General features: G+C 37.7%; 2 protein-coding genes across 4 annotated transcripts; both read right to left on the bottom strand.

The window, feature by feature from the left end:
- Positions 1 to 1,367: 1,367 nt before the first annotated feature.
- Positions 1,368 to 24,599, bottom strand: LOC122652578 (transcription factor VOZ1-like). Of its 3 annotated transcripts, XM_043846367.1 has the most exons (6): positions 24,593 to 24,599; positions 22,242 to 22,244; positions 5,471 to 5,720; positions 5,199 to 5,357; positions 2,623 to 3,145; positions 1,368 to 2,489 (listed from the first exon to the last, which is right to left on the bottom strand). In XM_043846367.1, the coding sequence occupies exons 3-6, from the start codon at positions 5,693 to 5,695 to the stop codon at positions 1,936 to 1,938; spliced, it is 1,461 nt and encodes a 486-aa protein (XP_043702302.1). In that variant the 5' UTR covers positions 5,696 to 5,720; positions 22,242 to 22,244; positions 24,593 to 24,599; the 3' UTR covers positions 1,368 to 1,935. The 3 variants fall into 3 exon arrangements, with proteins under 3 accessions (XP_043702302.1, XP_043702301.1, XP_043702299.1); XM_043846366.1 differs by lacking the exons at positions 22,242 to 22,244; positions 24,593 to 24,599 and adding an exon at positions 6,019 to 6,171 and having other exon boundaries at positions 5,471 to 5,722; XM_043846364.1 differs by lacking the exons at positions 22,242 to 22,244; positions 24,593 to 24,599 and adding an exon at positions 6,040 to 6,171 and having other exon boundaries at positions 5,471 to 5,737.
- On the bottom strand, positions 11,912 to 21,241 carry LOC122652580 (OPA3-like protein). The gene is made up of 4 exons (XM_043846368.1): positions 21,110 to 21,241; positions 17,051 to 17,185; positions 16,189 to 16,275; positions 11,912 to 12,124 (listed from the first exon to the last, which is right to left on the bottom strand). Exons 1-4 carry the CDS (start codon positions 21,236 to 21,238, stop codon positions 11,963 to 11,965), a joined length of 513 nt encoding a protein of 170 aa, XP_043702303.1. The 5' UTR covers positions 21,239 to 21,241; the 3' UTR covers positions 11,912 to 11,962.
- Positions 24,600 to 25,785: the final 1,186 nt, after the last annotated feature.

Below are 25,785 nucleotides of genomic sequence, written 5' to 3'. Positions count from 1 at the left end.
TAGGCAGTCCATTTATGAATCATACGATTAATCAACTAATGGAGGAGCAATACTTTGGAAAACACACTTGTTAAAGAATAGCCAAATAAAATACATGGTAATAGCAGAAATAATAGATAACAAGCGAGACTTATCTAACTGAGACAAATAAGGAGGAAACACCAAGGAATCAACAAAAGATGAAACCTGGAGGCATCCCCAATGGCCCAGCAACTCAGAATCTCAGATATGTTTTAATGAAGTACAAGAAAAAAAAGAAAGCCATAACGACTCATTTTCCACTTTACAAAGAGGGCAAATGGGATTAAAATAGAATAATTGATAAGTTTTTTTATCTTTTGTAATTACCCTAATCAAAACCTTCCAAAAGAAGAGTTTATAACGAGGGTGAATTTTAAGTTTCCAAATAGTGTTCCAAATCTTCCCAACAACCTTGATGAAACCTAGTACCTAACATTTTTTTTATTATTAAACAAGTGATTAATCTATTACCACTCCAAGAGAAGGTGTCACGAGACCCACGACCCTAACCCATAAGATAGGTAAGAGGTCCACCCTTACAGTGCCGGTCAGGAGATCGCCCTTCGCATCAATGTGAGGGCGCCGACTCTCCAAAGAAGGGGCAAAACCATTCATCATCCAGAGAGGATGTATCAACAATAGGGGTCTTAACAGACGCTTTAGCAATATGTGAAGGAAACATATGGTTCACCAATCCATAATGTAATTGGCCTCTAGAAATCAGATCCCTAATATAGAGAAAATCATTAGAAGTACAAAAAATTGTGGAAAATCACAAAATTCCCTAAGAGATTCTCTCAAGGTCTACATTTTGTCAACGTTTGTCCTGATGGAATAGTCCTTGTAATCATGATTATGTAACCTATTTAAAACTTTTACCATATTGGGTAAAATTATACTTCGGAAGATTTCTTGTAATCATGATTGTGCAACCTAATCAGTATGATCTTTACGACACACTACTGTTGTAACTTAACTTATTAAGGCCAACAAATTGTCAAACAACAGAAGTTAAATGATCTTTTCCATTTCATCTAGAAAATGAATGTGCCAAGTTTACAAGGAAAAGAACAAACACAACCAAAAACACATGTAGATAGATCATTGCGGGACAATAATAAGTTGAGAGAGTAAATTTTATGCATGTACCAGTAGGTTGAATAAGTTGTCAAACATCATACACCATGTCCGCAATATCTTGCAAAATAATTAAAAGAAGAAGCAATTGAGAGCGAAATGCAACATGTGCAACAGATAAGAGAAGTAAAGCAGAACCCTTCCCACCTAATGAAGGAAATGAATATGCTATAAAGGAGGGGTGGGGTGGAAGCAAAAATATACAAGAATCAATTTGGAACAGTAATGAGCTAAGAAAGCAATTTAGTAGTAATAGTAGCTGAATAAGCTGTCAATTCAGAAGTTTAACATGTTTATAACCAACAGCACAGAAAGCTTCTGCTAAGACTTTCAGAAGCTTTGCCAAAGCTGCATATTGGACATATAGATGCATAACCCATACGATGCAAAGGATACAACTACAGCTACACTTGCACCTTTATCCTTTACAATTCTTGAGGCCTCCTATCATCAGCAGTCGATTTCAGCCCATGTAGTTAGCGAACTGCACCACCTAAATACAACCAGTTCTACTATAAGTTAATCATCCCCAGTAATCAGAGGATGCTACAGCATCCAGGAAACTCTACAATAGCCCTCCCAGATGATAATGAAATATGCACAATATCTCCATGTATCAAAATTGTGGCTGGCTGAATGTTATTGAGACCAGAAACTGAAGACTTATGACCTACAGAGAAATAGTAACGATTCCAACATCTACAGCGAAAAGCGTGATATATTAAAATCTTGATTTCACAATGCTGTTAGCTTCCACATGCAGTTTAAGTCTCCTCATCATGTACCATAGTAGTCTGTGAAATTCTCAACAAGATAACCATATGGAGCATTCACACCATAACCAAAAGCTTCATTTGTAGGAGCAATCTGACTTGGAGCGGAATTGACATTCCCAACACCACCCTTCAAACTTACTTTTACCCTGCCCTTCACAGAACGTTTGTTATCCGCAGGGAACTCAGCAGTCAGCCTTCCCATCTGCTTCTGCAGATCGGCAAGTGAATCAGTTGTAACTTTTCCTTTGGGGCTTTTCTTTCCATCAACAAGCTTGAGTTCCAACCTATACAGTGCACAAGCATCACAGTTATTGATCTCGTATTCATATAGGTGCCACTCGATATGGTTCAACGGCTGTGGATCCATGTAGTAAGACCTCTTAAGCCCCCCGTATTCCTTCATCACCTGCTTTCTTGACTCGTGCCAACCACGTCCACTGTAATCTGGCAGTGACCTCTGCTTTCTGTTACCACTCTCAAATGCTCTTCGAGGTTTATCAAAAAAGAGCCACTCCCTAATTGTTTCACCCTCAAGCACAGAGAGATCAAAGAGTTCTGCATCATGAGAGAGTGATTAGATAGACCAAGCTGACATCCTCAGTAATTCAACATAACATGAATCAGAGATGCAAGGCTGTGATGAGTATACTTATATGCACAAGAATACAAGGACACAAGATAAGCTTACCAGGAGCATTCCATGGAGACTTTGTAGTTGCAGCCCCCTCACACTCTGGAATACCCACATTCTTTCCTAGCGTCTTTGCACCAAGAGCGGCAAAAAGGGGACCATCCTTCAGACCAATGCCCCGTGGTCGCACGACTGGAGTCATACCTGGTGGGCCTTCATTCAATGCTAGGGTTGCATGAATGCTACTGCAGTAGTCTTGACCCCATTCTGACCCCTGAGCAGGCCTAGAACAATCCCAGAGTGCACATTTTGGTCCTAAGAAGGCAGAAGGTGGAGGGCAGATACTTGGAAGAATACCAGTAATATGAGAAATTCCATCCTCTCCACACTGACCAGTACCATTAAAGCCGATGAAAATATTATGGTCAAAATCTTGATGCAAATCAAATTGATGATAGTCCAGGTGAGATATCAATTCCAAGTTATTAATTGATGCATTATGCACCTCCGAGGGATCACTTTTGCATTGATCAACCCCTTGAAACCCATTTTCTTCTGGTACCTGATTTGTGAAATAATCCTGAAAGCAAAATTACACAGCTCATGGTACACATCCATCTTTAACAGCAAATAGAACAGCAGAAAATTACAAAGCATCCAAAATAACAACCAAAAAAATGCAGTGCATGCAGCTCCATGGCTAGGAATGGGGGGTTTAGTCCCACATCGATCAGGTGGTGTGCGGTTGTTGGTCTTATAACCCCAGGAAGGGCCTCTCCACCCCGAAGCTCGGATTTATGGATTGAAAATCGTCAAATGGTAGAGTAGGTTGTCCATGAACTAGCCATGTGGGGAGCCCATGGCCCAAAGGTGAGGAAATTTGATGCAATAAGTACAACTCTATGTCCAGAAACTGGGGAGCTTTAGTCCAACATCGGTTGGGTAGTGTGCGACTGTTAGGCTTATGACCCTGGGAAATGCTTCTCCACCCTAAAGCTTGGGCTTTTGGGTTGGATATTGTCAACAAACTAAAAATGAAGACATGCATATCTTGGTTTAACTAAAAGTCTAAAAGACAATTGAAAACATTGTTTCATTATTCTTGACTATTTTCTTCTCCTTTGGTGGAGAACTAAGAAACTTTGGCTCCATATGCTGCCAAGGTCCTGATAACCAGAAAGAAGGCCAATCCAATGGTCCTAAACACTTGACTAATTTTATCTGTTTGATCCAATTAAATGAATATCAGAGGAGGGCCATTAAGAGTGCACTAAAATGTTACATGACTCCCTCTAGTGGAAACAAGTCCACCCATGTCAGCTGCTTGAACCAGTCGCATATACTACATGGTCACAAAAATAGATTTCCATAATGATTGCAGCAAATTGATAGATAAATTACAGCTCATAATATCCAAATGTGTAAAAGAGATACCATTTCAACAAAAAAAATATTTTACAGCTCAAAATTTTAAGGTGCAATGCCCTTTACAAAATGCTATGATCATGAAGTTAGGAATAACAAGTAGATTACAAGAGATAATTTTGATAATCCACAGCAACATTATCAGAATACACTAGAGCAAAATTGAATGGAGAAAGAGGAGATCTTTTTCCTACAACTTGTTGAGCAACTATGGAGTAAGAAAAATAAAGCATCAGACAATACCATGACATTTAGGACTTCTAGTTACAGATTATAATTCGCAGACCTATTCTTAACTCCCTTGACTTTTTCTTCACGAATCTGTTCAGATCTTATTTATCTTGACTAATCTATCAGTCATCTTTCTCACTTTTGCTCCCCATTCTGGGCACTTGCAAATGGAGAACAGTAAGTCACAACTAACCATATATATGAAATACAAAAGCAATAGCTTCCAACTATACCCTGTAAGGCAGTAAGAAAGCTATAGCCTCCAACTAACCATGCCTTCTAGATCATTTCAGAAAATACGATGGATCTATATAAGAGAATATCTGAAATATATTGATTATCTACTTATGACACTACGCCAAACAGAGTAAGTTTGCTAATACAATAACTGAAATAAGTTTGACTACACTGAGCTAACTACTATAAATAATTACAACCACCAGCACATGCCACTACTAGTATAAGTGTAGAACAATACTAACAATCAAATCCGAACGGAAAGCCCTAGGCTCCTTCCTACTATGCTTTACAGGTAAAGCAGAGATAAAAACTACAGGTTCAATCATAATCCATGAACATGTACTACTCACAATCATAATCATTGTTGTTGTTTATAGCTATTGTTTCACCTAGCGATTAAAAGAGTAACGTAGCTGACATATATTAATTATAAACAGTTAGATTAATTTCGACTATATTCCCTTTCTGTTTAGAAGCCAGCCAAGAAAAATAGTGACTATCTCGTAGAACTATAAGCACCAATGGCACATACTTCTTGCAATTGCACATTTGCACTACAATACAACATAGGACACAGTCAACTTGGAGATTGTAAGACTTAAGCAGATCAATGTGTCACTTAGACCATAGAATCCAGTTCTTTGACTCATGTTCCAGCTCCTATCACTGAAAGCATCAGAAATGCACAATATATATCAAAGCCAATTGAACCTGAAAAAAAGATTGACGGATATTACCTCCTGGAATGCCCTGGAATCTATGGCCTGAAGGCTTTGATCATCGGGCTCAAGCTTAGGGTTGGGAGGTTCTGCCAATGGACTAGTTGCGTCATCTTCCTCATCACAGCGCTGCAACATACGGCAAATATCCGAAGAGAAAGAAGCAGTACTACCGCCCTGCACAATACACATCCCTATGTTTCATAAAGATCATGACAAACGAAAGAGAGAAAGGAACTCAAAAAGAGAAAAATGAAAAAGAAATAAAGTAACAAGTAGAAAACACCGACAAGCAAAGATGATGCAGGAGAAGACGCGTTGAGTTCGGCTTTCCACTCGCGCAGCATCTGATGTACTTGCTCCTCCAGAACAGCAACATCGCCCGTGCGACTCGCTTTTCTAGCGAATTGTAGATCCGTAAACATACCCTGGAGATCATCCACCCGGTTCTTCGCCTTATCCTTGAAGAGTTGGTGAGAAGCAGACTTGCAAAGAATCTTCGAACCCTTCCCCATTGCAACCAAAATCCTCACCGAAGCCCTATGCACAAATCACATACAACACTACCTCAACCTCACTCCAGAAACAACACAAAATTCTCCAAAATAGAACAAGTGCTTAAGAAATGATCGCAGAATCATGAAACTGAAAGACAGCAAAGAATCGAAAACCCAAACTCAAACTATAATAATCACTATTTTCTACATCCGAAAACCCTGGAGTTTTGGGAATCAGAAACAATCGAGAAAACAAAACCAATAAATTGCAGGAGTTAAAAAGAAGAAGAGAAAAAAAGAGTCAGTTTGAAGCCCTAATTCGATGGAATGAAGCTCTCACCTAAAAGCGTTTTAGATTCTCAGTTTCGTTTTCAGAACTGGAAGACTTCGGCAAGGACTTTGGTTTTCAAGTGAGAGCAAAGGACCGAAGCGAAGAGAGGTGGATTTGTGGATTTGCTTTTCTACTCTCCCTCCATGCAAAACCCTTCCCTTAAGAGAGCAAATTGTTCGCGGCAAAAAAGGGGTTGAAGAAGAAGATAAAAAATTTCCCAATTACTACGTTACCCCTATGTTCTGTGCTGTGGTCTTTTGCATGGAAAAGTCGGTGATTTCGAGTACTTTATTAGTTACCATTCACATTGCAGATTGCACCGGTTGAAGCTTGAACCACCCCACCGGGCGGGGCTGGGCCGACCCTATTTAGGAAACGGTGTGTGAATTTTGAACCGAAGCTGAACTGAATCATTTAAACAAACTTGAAATCGAATATTAATCGATCCGGTTTGATTTTGAAACAATAAGCCTTAAAACTGATAAATTGTTATAATAATTACTTGCCGGCTTTACCTCCATCCAAGCAGAATATTTCATTTTCCATTTAAATGTGAAAATTTTGGTGTAAGCAATAAGTAACAAGTGGGCAGGGAATCATTCTCCAGAGAACTGAAGATTCTCTGGAGAATTCAGAGCTTCCTTAGACTTTGTTCGAGCTGTCGTAGGCAAATTCCCTGTGAGAACCGAGAACTCGTTTGACCTGTGGAAGATATGGGCGATTCACCAGATCATTTTATGAACATGAAAGATATTTAGAGATTTTAATCCTCACCAGCGCCCTCATTTGCCAGTGAGGGGCTGGCTGCATGACACGTGGATTATTCTAAATCCAATGGCTGGATCAAAATAAAAATAAAAAAAATCAACCAGCCATTAGATTTGAAATAATCCACGTATCATGAAGCCAGCCCCTCATTGCACTTCACTAGCAGATGAAGGCACTGAAAATGATTAAAATCCAATATTTAGAGTGTTTCGGTAATTAATTACAATTACCCAACAAAACTTCATAAATGACGTAATCAATTTTTTCCTCAATTTGAGTGGGTTTTAGCCTTTTAGGTAATGCTACAAACTGATATGTATTGGTATTGATATTGATATTGGTATTGGTATCAATAATGGTATTAGATTGTATCAATCATATTGGCAGTTCTGCTCTCAAAGATACCAATGTTGTGCCTTATTTTGACAATTATATCCCCTGTCTATACCATGGCCATGTAAGTGTTCACCAATTCAATATCAGCCTAGTATCAATATCTATATGGGTCAATATCGATACGAATCGATTGACACCGCCAATTCGAGAGCAATACCCAAACCCTTCCTCGTTGACAGCGTGGGAGGCATCTCTTTTCCTACACTTTGTTATTCTATCTAAAAAAAACTCATATGATTAGGAAAGAGAGAGAGAGAGAGACAATCCGAAGCACACATAGCGAAGATGTGAGAAAACACTGGAATATATCCTCACAATGTCGGCATGGGGAACCTTGGCAAGCTTATTCAAACTCACGGTTAAAAAACAAAACAATAAAAAAGGCAAAGCTTCAGGAAACCTTGGTTAGCTATCTAGCAAACCACCCCACAATTCGTGTTGCACGGTTGCGCCACCGCTACCTCTTATTATTATTTATTATTTCACAAAACATATTCACTTCTGTGTTTTTTTTTTCTTCCTTAGGAATAAAAAAGAATAAAAATCTATTTATTAGCATCGGTTCATTTTTTTGTTCTTGGATATGAATTGGGACAAAAAAAAAATAGTTAAAAATTAAATAAAATTAAAGAAGCTCCAATTTAGAATTTCTCTATTCCAAAAATAAAACGGAGAAATAAGGGAATGGGGGTGTTCTACCTATCACCATGACTCTCATCTTTGCAAGATTGCACCACCATCGCCACCTCCTCCACCACCACCACCACTTTCAACACCTTTATGGATGTAAATGGATATTCAAAAATCTGAATTTGATTCGCATCTGCATTCGTTTAGGGGTAACTAGATTTGAATTCAAATAATTCGAAAGAAAAAAAAAACTAATAATAAAAAATTAAGTAGCTAATGATCTTGAGGGTTTTTGAAGATTCAATAGATTATAAGAATCAGGAAATGATAATCATGAGACTAAGACGCGAATCATATCTGTCAGGGGGAGGAAGGTCTAAGTTACACAAGTCAATGATGTAAATGGATATTTGACAATTGGAATTCGATTCGCATCTGCATCTGTATCCGTTTAGGAATATCCATATCCGGATAGAGAATATATGGATCCGAACAAATCCAATTCGTATCTGAGCCATTTACATCTCTAAACACCTCCACCAAAATTTTGGATATTCAATGGCATTTTTGAAAATTTATCAAAGTTTCAGAAACAAAAAATATTATGCATAATACGCGTTTCTAGTTCTTTCCTAACCCAAAATGTGTTTTTTATCAAGAAACTTGGCCCAGTAATAGAAATACAAAAAAATTTTTATGAACGGAAACATAGCCTAGAAACAAAAGTATTATCAAATAAGCCCTTATTTGTTGAAACATAAAATTTGTCACTCTTACCAAAAAAGTGAAATTGCAATATTACATCCACTAGAGGAGGGTTTCATACAAAGCCAGTGTACGAAGGAATCTGTACACTACACCAATGAGGGTTAGAAAATGGCATCATTCATATGAGGTCCATATGCGGCCTACATTGTCAGAATAAACGAGAGAGAATGTCAATATAGGCTTCACTGTTTATTATGTAAGAAGGGTATAAAAGAATATGTACAAGAATACTTGCTTCCTTTTTCCCACCTATAATAGTATTTTATTTTCACAATCCAATCTAATTGATTGAAGAACATCTAGTAACCATTCTTTTTATTACCTTTTTTCTCAATAACTTCAATCCAATGAATAAACAGCATTACCACACCCAAGTTGATACAATTGCTAGGATAGGGTTTTGGGGGGGGGGGGGGGGGGGGGGGTGGTTTTCGCTTTAATTTAAAAGTGTAAAAAGAGCCAACTTGTTTTCTTTGGAACCTTACAAGTCACTATAATGTGTGTTTTCCTCATGAAATTAGTTGGGTGACCAACCAGCCCCAACTTAAAAGGAGAAAGAATTAGGGATGTAAATGGATCGAATTCGGGCGGATAGTGACATTATCATATTCGTATCCGATTATATTCGGATGGATTCGGATAATTTTTGAATAGTATTTTTTGAATATAGGTTCTCTTAAATGGATATGAATACGGATCAAATACAATTTTTTGACTATCCGTTGACATATTTACTGTTTTTATGATGAGGGTTAGGGTAGAGACTTGAGAGTTCAATAACTACCATTTCTTCTACTCTTCTTAGTCTTTTATTCTCTTATGTTTTTTACTTTTGATTTTTTAATAGATATGTAATTTCATGTATCACATTGCATAAAACAATATATATAAATCAATAGCAAATCTAGAAAAAGAATCATATTATCTTAACTTATAAATTTATAAAAATAAGATAACAAAATTCAATAAGGTAACTTAAAAGGATAGACAAACACAGAGTTATATTTCAGATATTTTAATACCGTCGGATTGCTAAACGAATCGGATAATAATTGATCGGATAGGGGGATTATCATATTCGTATCCGATTAATTTCGGACGGATTCAAATTTTCCTAAACGGATACGAACGCGGATCGAATATGGATTTACGAATATCCATTTACATCCCTAGAAAGAATATGGAACATAGATTAAAGGTGAGAATGGGTCATTTAGAGACTTTATGGTTTAACTCTTTCTTCTTGGGTTGAGATCTACGTGTGAAAGCATGAAAGAAGCACTGGAAAGTTGGAAAATGGAGAGGGGATATCGAATAGACGAGGAACCAGTGAAGAGGAAGCTTGAGAGCATATGAAATGATACGGAGGGGCTTTTAGCCTTTTAGCCTTTTACTTAGGGGGGCGTGGGAGGAGAGGGTGAAAAGAAGAACATAAGTAGACGGAAAGTATAAAGTGTATCCCCACTATCGCCCACGACATGCAGAGCACAACATCGTTCCAAGATTCCTCTCCAAAATGTACGGTTCACGGCTACCCCATAAAAGGGATATAAAGGATTGATCTCCCCGGCGATCCTCTGATCCTACCATCCTGGCAAAGTCCGAATTCCAAATTCCATAAGGGTGTTAAATAATTTAGGACTAAGTTTTTCTCCATCAGGTTGGAAATTCACCCTTCTCTCTCGTGTGCATCTGAATCGCTACAGTAAATTGATTCTCATTCATCTATGATTGAAGAAAAACTTAAATCGAAGATTTTATTACAAGCACACCAAATTTTCCATATACAAGTGACCTTACAATACACCTCAATGCTGAATATCACCGTCAGTTTTTGTTTTTTTTTTTGGTAAAAAGAATTTATTAACGCTGGAATAAACTACCAGCAAAATCAATATACAAAAGAAGAAAAATATCACCGTCAACTAGAAAATTTATATATGACCCATTCCTTAAAAGATGAATATCATATTGGGGAAGGGTTCCCCACAACCCCAGAATGGGTAATCTTTCATGCTTCACCATCCTGGTATAAGTGTATATAACCCACATGGCGGGGATTTTCCCTTGTCATATATATCTAATAGGGCTTTAATAAACAGGAGTGTTGGATATGCTATGATCATAACTATTCAATTATCCCAATTGTTTGGCCTTAGATTTTTCATGCCCCTATGTAATCAAACATCTCGCCATAAATTAGTACAAAAACGTGTTTGGTATGCATTCTAGGTTGATTTCACATTCCCGAATGATAAAATTGCAAAATTGACCTATAATGCATACCAAACACTGCCTTAGTTTCAATGTGTGTGTGTGTGGATTTTCTTAGTAACACCTCAAGGTGAAATAATGCTTTACCTTTTTCTCTTTTTTTTTCTCTCTTTTATTATGACAATTTTTTACACAATTTTTTCCAATAAGGGTATAGAATCATTTCACATTTGTACTACTAAAAAACTTTTGAAAATAAGATAAGGGGCAATTAAAAAAATATGTCAAGTTCTAAATACACCTATGGAGGTATCATTCAGACACTCCGTTATTTAAATCAAAGGTTAAAAAATGGGAAATCAAAATTGAAAATCGTGATGTTGAACTATATCCTTCCAATTAAAATCTTTTGGTAGATATAGAAACTTATGTAATTTTAATCATTTAATTATCATTATCATTTGTTAACATGTACTTAACATTGTTTGTGCTTTAGGTGTCCCCCCCCCCTCCCAAAAGGAAGAAAAAAAAACATAGATTTTTAATCATTAGGTACCTTAAACATAAATACCTAAACATTAGGTACCTTAAGTGTAATTTACCCCAAAAAAAAAGATTCATACAAAATCATGGGACAAACAATTTTCGTAATTGACAACTATTGACATTGTAGGTATTCTATCAAAAAATCAATAATTAAATAAAGAGCATAAACTCTTCTAAGCTCAACTAACAATATTGCTCTACTTATTTCATGCTACAGAGAAATAATATGCAGTAAAATGGAAGAGCATAAACTCTTCTAAGCTTAGTTACCAAAAAAAAAAATCTCTTCTAAGCTTGAAGCCAACTCCTACAATAATTGGTGGCACCCCTACCAGTAGTTTGCAAGGGTCCCAGGAGGTCATGGGAATTTGACTCTCATGCTACACCAGGGAGGGGGTTGGGGGATTTTTTTTTTTTTTTTTTTTTGGGGGGGGGGGGTGGCGGGCTTATACATAATATACATCCCCTGTATATCGGGAAAAAAATCTTTCAAGCTTCAATTTATTTATTTCATTTACAAATGGGGACAGTGAAACACATCCCTAATTACTCGAGATGAACCATATGCAAAACTTACAAGCTTTCCCTGTAACAGGTGAAACTAAAATAAATTTCATGATCAGATAGCCTACTTAGTGAGGTGTTGCTGACTTTACATATTCAGTGGCCTGAGGATGCTTGAAGTTGAAATGACCATTCAGTCCTCGTCCCCTAGCAAGCTGTTCGAGCTCTTCAAATTTTTGCTTAAGAAGTTCCACTTCTCTAGCCAACTCTTCATCTTTTTGCGTCATTGGCTGAACAGTGAAAGAAATAAATGGTAAACGTCAAGAAGATAAATGGACTGGCCCTTATAAGAGAAGACAATGGCCCTTAAACCCACAAGTGTTCAGGTAAATGAATAATGTATTTAACTTCAAACCTTCACAGTAACAGGTCAAAGGATCTATTTGTTCTACCTACTTTATGCAAAAGAAATGCAAGTAACTCCCAAGAAGAAAGTACCAAGTAGTAAATAATGGAAAGCAATAGGGAAAATGTTAGCTACAAAGACCAAACTCCAAAGTCATCCTCTGCTTCCAAAAGTACATACATCATGTTCAATTCTTACACCATTATGACATTCTCCAAAGAAAATTAAGAAAAGGGAATGAATTACAGCTTTGTTGTAGCTTGATAGAACAAAGCTATAAAGTAATTTTTACCCCATGTCTTCTCCATGCTAAATTAACTATCATTCAAGTGATCTGCGATGCTTCTGCACTATATCAGCAAAACAATAGATTTAAACCTTCCATAGACACAACTTTCTACATCACCAATCAAGAGATGGTAAGCAGATACAATGACTGGGTCTTGGCTTAGGACATCTTCATGAGAGAAACACAGTGCTTCTGGCAAACATGGATGTGGAGATGCCCCAGTTAAACCCACAAGTGTTCAGGTATAATGTCACTTTTGTGTAACGGAAAGTTGTCGGAATTCAAACATAGCCCACAGGGTAACCCCATTCTGGCCCTTGGAAGAGTGCTAGACTCATCCTTCCAAGGTTATCAAAATCCATGGGACATGGTAGGTGGGTGGGTGAGTTGGGTTGGGTTGGGTTGGGGAAAATAGAATAGTACCTGGGACTCTCAGAGAGTCAGAGGACGAGGAGGATAGAGGCCTCTTTTAGATTTCAATGGTAAAACAAGCTATATTTGTGTCTATGTCTAGTTTGAGGCTTTTGTAGAATCTTAGGATTTTAAGAGAACGGCAAGTCTAAATCTTGTCTAGTTTCTAGGGTGGAAGGGTGAGGTGAATATTGCACTTTATAGTCTGAGAGAATGGGAGTTTGAAAAGAAACTTAATGCTATCATAGAAGGATATAGGTTTACAAAATGAGATCTGGGGAAGAAATTAGCAGACTCTCTTGCCAAGGAAGGTGTGTTTAAATTGAATGATTTTGCAGGTTGTATAGCCAGTGTTGTTCCTGTTCGATTTCATGTATTTTCTGATGAAAGCCTTTACCTCTGGAATCCTTTTTGTGTGTCTTGACGCGTCTCTCTTCTTCTAATAATCCATAGGAAAGGAGGATGTAAACAGGACTGTATTTTGCGAGTAGAGGAGGAAGGAGGATTTAAAAAAAAAAAAAGAGGAACAGTGATGCAGATTCATCACCAAATAGGGCTTGTTTCATTGGGAATAAGTCTACGGTTGGATTACATACATGTTGGGCCTTTGATCCCATGGGTTTCTAATGTAATAGGCCACTTTTATGGGCCTAAAATATGGGTATATAGGTTGCATACGGGATTAGCCCAATACTTAGTTTATTTTTATGTTTTTTAATTGAACCGATTCAAATTGGTTGCATCCAATTGGTTCAATTTAAGTGATCATGTGACTTAGTTAAGTGGTCATGTGACAACTTAAGTGGTCATGTGATGTAAGTTGGGCTGAATTAAGACTCTATAAGTCCAGCAATGTTTTGAGTCTATTTCCTTTAGTATTATAGTTTCCTAGTCAGTTTAAGTTACCTAATAGGTTAGGGATAGGGTTAGGCCATTCATTTTTAGTGTCTAAGTCTATTTTTGAGTTTTCTATATAAGTTTGTAAAGGAGGTCAGCATTACATACGAATTTTGATTAATAAAAACTCAGTTTTATGCTTGCTGCCTTTGTTGCTGCCTTTGCTCCATCGTGAGTGTGCCTTGTGAGTAATATCAAGGTTACCTTATGAGTAATATCAAGGTGAAGGGATTGGTGGATCTCTAATCGACTCCTTGCATCTTGTAGATCAGGAGACCCCATTGTTAGTCTTCAAAGCTGTTGCCATTAAAGATTTCTTCAATTCCAGTAAGTTTGAATCTGAACTTTGTTTAAACCTTCTTCTTCTCACTCCTACTCTAATTAGGATTCCTCCATAACTTCAAACCTGTCCATTAGTTTCAAACCAAACTTTCAGCATACATCCCTTACATCATTATTGACACTCGATCCAAGTTTCATCAAACTCCCACCACCCTAAACCCTAGAATCCCCTACTCCTACTTCCATTAGGAATTGTCTCCAATAACCTTATCTTGCTGTCCAACTCATCTAACCTACCTCCATTCACTCAAACATCATAAAACCTATACCATTAGACTTCCCTACACCTGCCTATCATTACCATATAAGACAACCCTAACCTAAACCTAACTTTAACCCTAATTTTGACCTAAAACCTCAATTCTGCCTCCATCGAACCAGCAGTTCTACAGATCCTGGTTGAACTGGCTCCTAGTAGGTCTCCTACCTATCTAGGACTGCATTAAACAGCATGCTGAAGAATAATACTAGATAAATTTAACATCTAAAACAATACAATTTCAATACCATTAGCATTGAATGATACTTCAAGCAGTTAAGGTGATATTTTAAAATAAAATAGATAACATAGATTAAAAAAGGAAGAAATTGAGAAGAAGGTGAGAAAGAGGTTTAGAAAAAAGTAATAGTTTCTCACACAAAGAAAGAAACAGAGACAGAAGAAAGAAGAAAGAATACTTAATATTCAGTTATCTTTGGTGAAATTGTTATGTAAGTGCATGGTTACATGATGCTGTTGGTTATTGTGGGTTTAAGAGGGAATAGTTATGTACTTACGTAAGAATTAAATGTTTCAAAGTGTAGTTCTGTCATACCTAGTCAAGTAGTTAAGAGTAAAGTTAGGGGAAGGAAAGTGGTCAACTATTACTAGCCTAACTTCACTCTAATTACTTGACCACGTATGACATAACTACACATTGAAACATTTGAATTCTTACGTAACTATTCCCTCTTAAATCCACAATAACCAACAGCATCATGTAACCATGCACGTACATGACAATCCATCCCTCTCAAGGGACGGACTTGTCTTCAAGCCCAATATTTGGAAATTGATTTGTAACCGTCCCTAGATCTTCCCACGTGGCCTTCGATGGAGAGATGCCTTGCCAATGTACGGGGACTTGCACCCTCTGTTTGTGAATGCAATTGCCCAGAAAAGCTTGAGGAACTGGATGGAGAGTTTCATCTGCCGAAGTAACAACTGGAAGTTCACTTTGAATTTGATACTTGCACCCAATCACTTTCTTGAGCAAGGATACATAAGATAGGGTGAATGCGAGAGCCTTCCGGTAGAGCTAATCTGTAGGGCCATAGTAGGGTGTGGATAATTCCCTAGGCTTTGATACCAGATGAAACGTGCACGGATATGGGATGAGATAAAATAGGGTGGGAAAGAGATAAAATAGGATAAAAATATAGGTTTGCTTTACGGACGAAGAAAGGGCGTCTTGGCTTATTGAGAGGTAGCCGACCTCTTCTCAAGATAACTTCTAGAGATAATTTAGGACTCCAAGACTCCCTCTATATTCAGTAATCTGCTATATATACATACGAGTTACATAGTAGTTATCTATAACCACTTCCCTACCCCTAACTTCACTCTAACTATTTGACCATGTATGACATAACTACACATTTAAAATATTTAAATTCTTATGTAACTATTCCCTCTTAAACCAACAATAACCAAAAGCATCATGTAACCATTCATGTACAGAACAGAAATCTTCTCAAAATACCAGAAATCTGATCCTCTATCAGCAAATACTTTAAATTTTGAAATTTTTTACATTGGCAATTCTTTTATGTATTTAATTGTTTTCTACACAATTTACGAAGTCGTCAAAGTCTTTTTCTGAAAACATGAGAATGCGAGGACCAGACTTCAGTTCATGCAGGTAAATGTAAAAGAAAAATCATCTATAGGATGTTTGAGATAAAATGATAATGAGGGGAAATAGAAATAATTCAATGAACTAAACCAAATAAGAATGTTGAAATATTACCTCTAATTCCTGCCTGCGTAATTCCTCCTTTCTAACCTCTGATCTAGCACTTCTTTGCACCTCAAAGATGACAACAGCTCCTGCAACCTAAATTAATGACAGCACATTGTAGAACATCATTGTAGTATACAGATTAGACTTCAGGTTGTCTAAGAAACATACAGAAAAGGGAATATTGACCTATGGACAATAAGAAATCATCATCTCCCATGAATTTTGTACTTACGGCGTGCATGCAGGGTTAGGTACCCTGATCCAGCATTCCTAGAATATTTGACAAGCAAACACATTGTATACAACTATACATGCTTTTAGATCATCCATGGATGTTTCTTATTTTTCATATATAACCTAATTGACTGTGACTAGATTGTTAGGATCATCAAACCAGTCAGGCAGTCAACAGTTCCATTGGTATGTGGTACACAATAATAGGGAAGTTGTGGACAGTTTCATCCAACCCTATGCAGTCCTAGGTATTGTTCTACAACAAGTTAAACAGGGTCTTCAAGGAAGAGATGCAGGGACTCCGAAAATCTACAGTATGTTCTGCAAAAATTTCTAGAATTGCATGGTAACTATAGAATATATTATGCATACGAGCTCATGTGCATGCATATTTCTTCACTAGGTACACCAAAAAAAATAAATCCTGCTGATGATCAACCCACACCATCCAAGCCATCCACTACAAATGAACAAAGTAATCCACATTTTGAAATGAAAATGAAATTTTATGCAGAAAAGAAAATGCATTAATGAACTAACATTTAAGAATACACAGAAGTACACTAGCATTTCAACTTATATAATAGTTTCCATTACAGGCGACCTAAAAAGTATACTTGGGCGTGGAGCATACCGAGAACACAAATAGTTCCCCAAGAAGATCAGCAGCATCTTGAACAGCTTTCTCCTCATTCAAAGGGTGGATCTCAACATCAGTTGCATGACCATAGAAGCGTCTTTGCACGTTTGTTTGGAACCGATGATTTACCTGATCACAGTAGATGTCTTAGGGCAAAACTATTAGAACTAGAAAATTTAAACTCCAAATAAAAATGACTAAATTTGAGGATATATCAGCATCAGCGAATATTTGTTGGAGGTATCAGTTATTTAAGTATCAAAATAAGCATAACATATATATGGATAGAGAGAAGAAATAACTGTAACAAGAATGCTACATTTTCCAAAATTTTGTTGTATTGGACAGGAGTTGGACAATTAGGAGCATGACAGATCACAGATGACACTTCTATTTGGTCAAAACATGTGATTATATGTTTCTTGTTTTCAACTGTTACCTAGAGCAACAACTGAAGAAGCCTTATACAACTATTTGAGGTACAAAATGAATCAAGTTCTCACTTCCACTCAATCTAGGGACAATGAGCCATATCACCTTTTGCAGCACACATGTTGAACTAGTACTCAATACCAATTGCAGGAATTATTCATGTCCATCAACTTATTCTAAGTACATTATTTTCATTTTTTTTGTACTAAGAAGCATAAAACTAATTTAGTTTAACTGATCCAAGTAGTCTGGAAAGGATTTGTTTTCAATTTGGTTGATGGGAACTCAACCAATTGTCTGTGTGCCTCCCCTGCAAGAGAGAAATCTTGTAGCTAACCCCAAATAATTAGTATGTAGAATTGAGTAATTTAATTCAGTTTGGTGGATAGGAACCCAACTGATTGTCTGTGTCTCACCAGTACCCCACCCCCCCCAAAAAAAATGCTGTTCAGAAGGTTCCGAAGAACAAGACGGCCAACAACAAATCAGTGCAATAAGCTTAATTTGAGCGTCTAATGGATTATATAGGTCATGGGCTGACTATTTTTGAGTTTTCTATTGTGATACCCCAACTCTCTATAAGCCCAACTATTAGGGATTTAAGGCCTATACGGGAGAGTCCAGATGAGCTGCACATATGTGAAGAGTAACTATTTTTCGCACTCCCACAATCAATTGAGTGCAATTCACATGGAGGGGATATGTTATAAAAACAATGTGATAAAGTGATGATATGATGATGATTGGGAACTGAAGAGTAAGCACAGCATCAGAAATACACATATTAATTAATAAATTCAATTGACTAGTGGATTACTCAGTCTCAAGGTCGACAGTGACAAAACCACCAGTCAATTTAAACAATGTATGGAACAGCCCTTTGAATTGTTGGAGTAAAAACTCAAGAAGCCATCTCTGTCCAACTATGGAGCATGTCAACACGAATCTGTGCATCCGATTATGGTCATTTGCCATGGGATTCACAGCTTGGCCCCATTGACACCTCCCCTTGTTTAATTCAGCTCATGAAAGGCTTATTCTTTGGGCTGACCTTCGCCGCATTGCTCTCCAAGTTGAGCATCTTCCTTGGGCCATGGCTGGTGATTTAAATGTCATTCGTTTTGGCAATGAGAAAATCGGGGGTGACCATCTTTGGGACCCTTCGGTAGATGATTTTAATGAGTGTTTGGAAGACATTGGGCTATATGACCTGAGATGCTCTGGGCTCAGATTTTCCTGGAACAACAGAAGAGCTGGTCTTGCTCGTATCGCTTGTAAGCTGGACCGGGTATTGGTGAATGAATCTTGCCTTAGTACCTTTCCCTCCTCCCATGCTTCTTTTGGCGCTCCAGGCATCTCCGAGACTCCAACCACTGCCCTATCTCTTTCCACATCCATCGCTATGTTTCCTTTGGTCCCAAACCTTTCAAGTTTTTTTTATATGTGGACTTCCCACCCTTCATTTCTTGGGTTAGCGGCGGATGCTTAGCAAAACCGATCCCCCATTACCTCTCCCCCCCTCTCCTCCTTTGCGCTCCGTAACGTTAAAAGAGCCCTCAAAAGGTGGAACTCCTCTACTCTTGGCAATAATTCCTCCCTTGTCTCAGATTGTAAAGCTAAGCTTTCAGATATCCAAACCCACCTCGAATCAGATATCCACAACCCCCTCCTGGCTGAAGATGAAAAATCTATTTCCCTTCACCTTCAATCCATCTTATCCCAAGAAGAAAACTTTCTCCACCAGAAATCCTGAATTAAATGGCTTGAGCTTGGTGATTCAAACACGGCTTATTTCCATCGCTCCTTGAAGGCTAGAACCAATATTAATTCCATTTCAGCCCTTGAATCCCCCTCTCCCCCCCGGCCCCCCCTCACTTCAGTGGAAGATATAAAATCCACTGATGTGGATTTCTTTGAGCATCTTTGTTGTCCTCCTCTCTCTCTCCTTCCCCCTCTCCCATTCCCGATGGTCTAATTTCCAAAACCATCCCCCCTCCCCTTCTCCCCTCCCTCCATGCCATACCCTCTAAATCTGAAATCCTCTCTATTGTCCTCTCTCACAAGGTAAACTGTGCTCCCGGTCCGAATGGTTTTAGTATGGGGTTCTTTACTACTAGTCTGGGTCTTGTACCAAGTATGACCTCGGATAGAGCCTATTGGAGGGCAAGGATCCATGTTGCCGACCCCATATAGCTAAGATTTCCCTGACTTCTTGGCCTGGGCCTCTTTCCTCTTACTTTCATTTCTTTTTTGCACTTTCATCTCTTATGTCTTCATTTCTTCATTTCTCTTACTTTGATTTGCAAGGATCTATGTAGCCGACCCTATTTATTTGGGATAAGGCTTAGTTTGTTGTTGTGTATTCAAGATGAGGTTCTTTGGTGCATACTTTTTGTTGATGTTATTGTTATGGTGGATGAGACAAAAGCAGGGATTAACGCCAAATTGGAGTTATGGAGATCAACCTTGAAATCAAAAGGTTTTAAGATAGGTAGAATGAAGATGGAGTATATGGTGTATAACTTTAGTTACACTAGAACAGATAATGAGTGGTGAAAATTGATTAGTGGGAGATTCCACAAAGTGATTATTTTAGGTATCTGACTCAATCATAAATAAAGAAAGTGATATAGAGGATGATATTTCACAGAGAATTAAAATAGAATGGATGAAGAGGAGAGGTGTGTCCAAAGTGTTGTGTGATCAATGTATTCCTTTAAAACTTAAAAGGAAATTTTTATAGGACAATCATACGACCGGCTATGATGTATGGTGTGAAATGTCGAACAGTTAAGAAGCATCATATAGATATACTCAATGTTACAAAGATGAGGATGTTGAAACGGATGAGTGGCAAAACTAGGAAGGATAAAGTAAGAAATGATCATATTAGAGCTTATTTGGGAGTAGCTTTGATACATGATAAGCTACCAGAAAGTCGTTTGAGGTGGCATGGCCATGTTCAACAGAGGCCTTTGGTTGCTCCAGTACGAAAGAGTGAGTTGATTCAGATTGAAGGAACTAAAAGAGCCAGGGCAGACCTAAAGTGGCCCTAATAGAAGTGGTAGTTGGGATAAGACTGAGTTGTTATTGTTGTTGTTGCCTAAGTTTCAAAAATATACATTTGTTATATGCCTGAGGAAACATTGTTAACTGTAAGGTAAAGCAAATTAAAAGAGAGACATGAACTTAAATAGATGAAAAACAGCCCACATGGTAAAAATAAAGCCACTATGCCTTAGAACAAACTCGTAATCAATCAGTTATTACCACAAATTCACTATAAAGTCCCCAACACAGTTCAAAAGAAACTTATTTGACCTCTTATCAACAAACAATTGGTCCTATCAACCTTTGATCCATGTCATCAAGGTCCATAAATGAAAGGATTAGATTAATTCATTAAACATAAACATAGGCTACGGTCGAGCCTCCAGCAAAATTACTCCATAATTCAATAGCCAAGGCATAAACTCAATCCAAACCCAAACCCAAATAAAAGATCAACCTGAACATCATCTTAATATACCATAAAACGACTGAAATAAATTTTCGACAGTAACCAAAAATAGATTAGAAGTAAAGGAACGATAAATGGATAAAAAGTTAGTGGAGAGGGACCTGGGCAAAGTTGATAATGAACTGGCGGAACCTGGGATGCTTTCCGGCCTCTTTCTTGAGCCTATTAGCGATGGGTTTGCATAATGTCTTCAGGGCGAGGGTTTCGAGCTTCAGGAGAGGAAGGACCATATCTCCTGCTCTACTGGGTCTGTGGTTGTGGCTTTTGAATTAAATGAGCACCACCTGCTCGATCTTTGGACTCTATGAACCAAAAGAATATAGAGTTAAGAGCCAGACAGATGAAAATAAAGTGAACGACCGTTGTGCTTCCAATTTGAAGGGAGGTTTTCGTGAGAAGGACGAAAGTCGTGAGAACCACGCATCGCAGATTCGCAGCTGCTAAGGAGGAGACCATTAGGGCGCTTCTCCGTAAATAGAATTGACCATCGTCAGCCGTCACAAGCTCACAACGCAAGAATAATAAGAAATAGAGAAAAAAATGTATACTTACATGACGACCGAGTGAAGCGTGAGAGCATCTCCTCCTTTTTCGGGGTACTCCCGAATCAATGGTTGCCATGGTAGCGTAGTGGCACATGCTGTTAGACAAGAAAGAGAAAATATTATCTCGGGTTTGATGGGGCTCACTCCCTTGCATTTCGGTCACCGGCGGCTTTAACCTCTGCATGACGGGTCCTGTGAAATGTACTGTAACTTAAAGGATATTAATGCCAATTCCTAATTCACAGGAGTAATGAGAAGAGCCTACTTCATAACCTTATCAGAAATAGTTTCTGATGTTTTTTCAGAAACGAAAAAACACTCAAAAATCGTTTGATAACGAAGTATTTTTTGAAATATAAATCAAAATTTATGCTTCCTGAAAGACTTTTGACAGAACATGTTATCATTTCTGGGCTGAAAAATGCAATAATATGTCTGATAAAAATACCACTCTTCACGTTACACACCCCTCTCCTCACACTTGACGGTTTGGGAGGAAGTTGTGCAACACCTCTTCTTCAACTTGCAACTCAACTTTGTAGTCAATAATTACTGGCAGTACTCTTCATTTAATTGCAATGCACTAGCAGCATACTGTAATCACTTGATAACAAGCTCCATAGCCCAGACAGATATAATTCCGCAGAAGCCATATACAATTGTATGTGATTGATTCTACATGGTCTACCAGCTATTGCAGTGCTACCAAAGAGAATAGGAAGACCTTCAGATACTACTCAACTCAGCTCAAATAATCAACTAACCCTTTTCCCAACTAGGAAGAGCTTCACATAACACAAGCCTTAATATGCGCAGCTTACTCCAACAATCTGGGATTTGATAATTAAAGTAACAAGGGAACTAAAGCATCCATCAAGTTGGTACAAGTAAGGAGAACCATAATTGATTTTACACCTTATACATGATTAGAACCAAAAATCAATCTGGTTATTATTGAAACAGTATTCCCAAAAGAATATCATAGCAAAACTTGATTAGGAACAATGCTCGAAACCACTCTAGTACCTGTGATGAATAAGATAAGAGAAGAATAGAGAAGATTTGACACTGATGGAAAGTCCAAGGTGGCCAAATTGGGAAGACACTTTGAGAAGAATAGAGAAGGTTTGTTTTCTGGAAATGTTTCCAAAACAGGTTTACCAAGTGGGGCAAAAGCGATTTCTCAGCACAAAAACGGAAAAATCTGTTTTGTTGTTTCTCAGCACAGTTTCAGCACAGAAACAGTAGTAAGGTTATCAAGCGGGCACTAAATTTTCATACCCTTAATGGTCACATTCGGTGGGACTACGATTGGGAAAAAAATTTACTGCTACAAGGCTGGCAGCCAAAGAAATGGAATAATTCACTTCCCCTTTGGTTCATAAACACCCTCCTAGGTTTTAGTATTTTCTAAAATACCCTTTAAGATCCCATTTCCTTGGCTGCCAGCCTTGTAGCAGGAACATTCCTTTCATCCCTATGATTTGCGCTCATGATGATGAGAGATTTTCATGGAGTCTCTTGCTTCTCGAAATCATCTATAGTTTGGATTTTCTTTTTTTGTTTTTTTAATCTAAGGCCTCGTTTGGTATGCTTTTCTATTTCAATTTTGCGCGAGGATTTCTATTTCAGAAATTGTTTGGTTTTATTTTTGCACCTTATTTCAATGAAATAGAAATTCCTGTAGTGTTGTTTCAATTTTGAAATTAAAACTGATTTCACTTGAGCTCTTTGGCCAAATTTGGTATGATTTCTAGTTCAATTTTAGATTGATTTCATTACATAGTCAACAAATAGTTTTTTGGTCAAGAAATTGAAGTTGTTTTGGTTGCATCAATAAAAAATATTTAAAGAATAAGAAATCCCGTTGGTAGTTGAATTTCTGAAAATAAATTATCTATATTTCTTTGGGAGAAGGTGGTTTTGGTGAATAGGGAGGTGGTGGTGATGGCAGTGATAGAGCAATGGTGGGGGCATAGTGGGTGTGAGACCATCAAGAGAAGAAGGGTGGTGTTTTATATATGCTAAATCCATTTTGTAGGGTATGCATTGAGATAAGTCTTTGTTTCCTACAATAACAACAACACAAACTCAACCTTATCCCAGCTTAACGGGGTCATCGATCCAACAAAATAAAGTGGGGGAAACTAAGGTCAAAACAAGAAAAAAAGAAGAATGAAGAGATGGGCACAGAGGGATGGGGGGTGTATGAGAAATGAAAAAAGGAAAATCACAAACGTAAGACGAAAAATAAACAGCAAAATGAAAGTAAGAGGAAGGAGGCACAACCCATAGCGAATGAGCATTCTAGAAGCACATGAACATTTAACTTCACAATCACTCCACAACGGATGCACTTGATTCCTGAATTTTTATCCTCTGTTGTTCGCTGCTTGAATACACAGTGCTGTCCTCTCACATGGGGTGCGAAATAATGACTTAACCTCCCTCGGACAGTGTGTTTGGGCAAGGAGGTTAAATCGTCATTTTGCCCCATGTGAGGGGACAACAGGTGCTGTTCGGACAACGGATAACAGGGGATAACGATCTCTCGATTCTCAAAGAAACCTTTCGATGAGTTAAGGCCGCCGCTAGTTGCTAATGTATCACTTATATCTACAAGGACACCAAAAGATTTTTTAAATTTTCTCATAATAAAAAAAAAAACACCAAAAGAATGTAATTTTTGGTAAATGTTTGATAGTATAACATATTATATGCCCTCCCAAGTGTTTGAAACAATAACAGAACACCCTTCATAGTTTCAACATTTATATGGACCTCCTCTGGAGGATTGTGGGACTTACAAATAAGTCCTTTCCCTTAAGTTGAAACCGTTAGGTGTAATTAAACATTAAAAAAAGTCTACCCTTCAATATTTAACATTGAGCATTTTAACGGACATAACCCATAACCCAAATCCATCTCCCCCAAAACCAACGTTCTATTGTCATTTCTTCCATCTGTCTCTTTCTTCTTCAGCGATCTATCATCGTCCGGGATCTACTAGTGAGGGCTGATATTACTTTATTCTCCAACGATATTGAAGAGAATAGCTCCACCCTGCTGCTGCTATAAATCTGCAAACCAGCTCTGCTCTACTCCTCTGTCCTCTCCGGCAATCTACGAGGGAGCAACTTCATCTTCTCTCTAACAATCAATTGTTCACCGGAAATGCTTCTAAGTTCATAGAAATCTCTGTATCTTCTACTCATAAAAACAAAACCAAACCAGGAGAAAAACAAAAACAAATAAAAAGAAATTTTCGATCATAATCTTGAGCCAGGGACTAGCGCATGGTTTTTCAGGTAGTTTTGATCCTAGAATTGGATAATAACCTGGGAGAAAAAAGAGCCAAATCCAGGATAAAATGCTATTGACGAATAAATTAAAATAAACATATATTTGATAAAATAAAAAAAAAATCCCAATACTTGCGTATGCAAATCAGAGGGAAGACTCCAGTTTAACACCACAAACAATGTGGGCAAACATTCAAAGGATTAAACGTTAAAAACACTCACTAAACCCAGAAACCAGATTCCTACGAACTAACCAGCACCAGCAAAAAATATAAAAGCAGAGCCTCAAAATTAGAAACCGGGTAAATGACAACGACTCCTAGATCCATTTTCGAATTTGAAGCAACATCTGACGCTAGCCCGCATAAAACCATCTCCAAAGAACATCAAGAAACAGAAGAAAAAAGACCAAATTGGAAAGAAACCCAAAAACCCAATTGTGTTAAACTCTAGAAACTGAACTCCATATTATCAACCACTCAAACAACGTTTAAACTAAGCAAACTGTCCAACAAAAGAACGCTTTTTTGAAGGTTTGTAAACACCGAAGTGGATTGTCAGGGTTTGTATATAGAACTCAGATGTCTTTGGCTGGGCCTTCTCACTGGTGCTACAGATGCAGTTGGTTTGCAGGAGGAGAAGGAAGATGAAGAAGATTTGGGGATTTTAGGTTTAAGGATGTAAAAAGGGTAAAAATGGGATTTTTTGTTTGGAATAGAAAATATAAATAAGGGAAAAATGGTACTTCATTTTAGTCACTATAAAAAGGGTAAAATTGTCTTTTACTTTTTCAAAACTAAAACTTTACTAACACCGTCAGCCATTAGGGGAAAATACGAGAGGTACTTTATTTCTTCTGTTATTATTTCAAATACCAGAGGGGTACATGTAATTTGCTCAATTTACTTCCAAACCCACAACGCTAATATA

The sequence above is a fragment of the Telopea speciosissima genome, chromosome 2, assembly GCF_018873765.1.
Source record: "Telopea speciosissima isolate NSW1024214 ecotype Mountain lineage chromosome 2, Tspe_v1, whole genome shotgun sequence".
Classification (NCBI taxonomy): domain Eukaryota; kingdom Viridiplantae; phylum Streptophyta; class Magnoliopsida; order Proteales; family Proteaceae; genus Telopea; species Telopea speciosissima.
The sequence above is the reverse complement of the archived record's forward strand: the minus strand, read 5'-3'. Positions and strand labels throughout refer to the sequence as shown.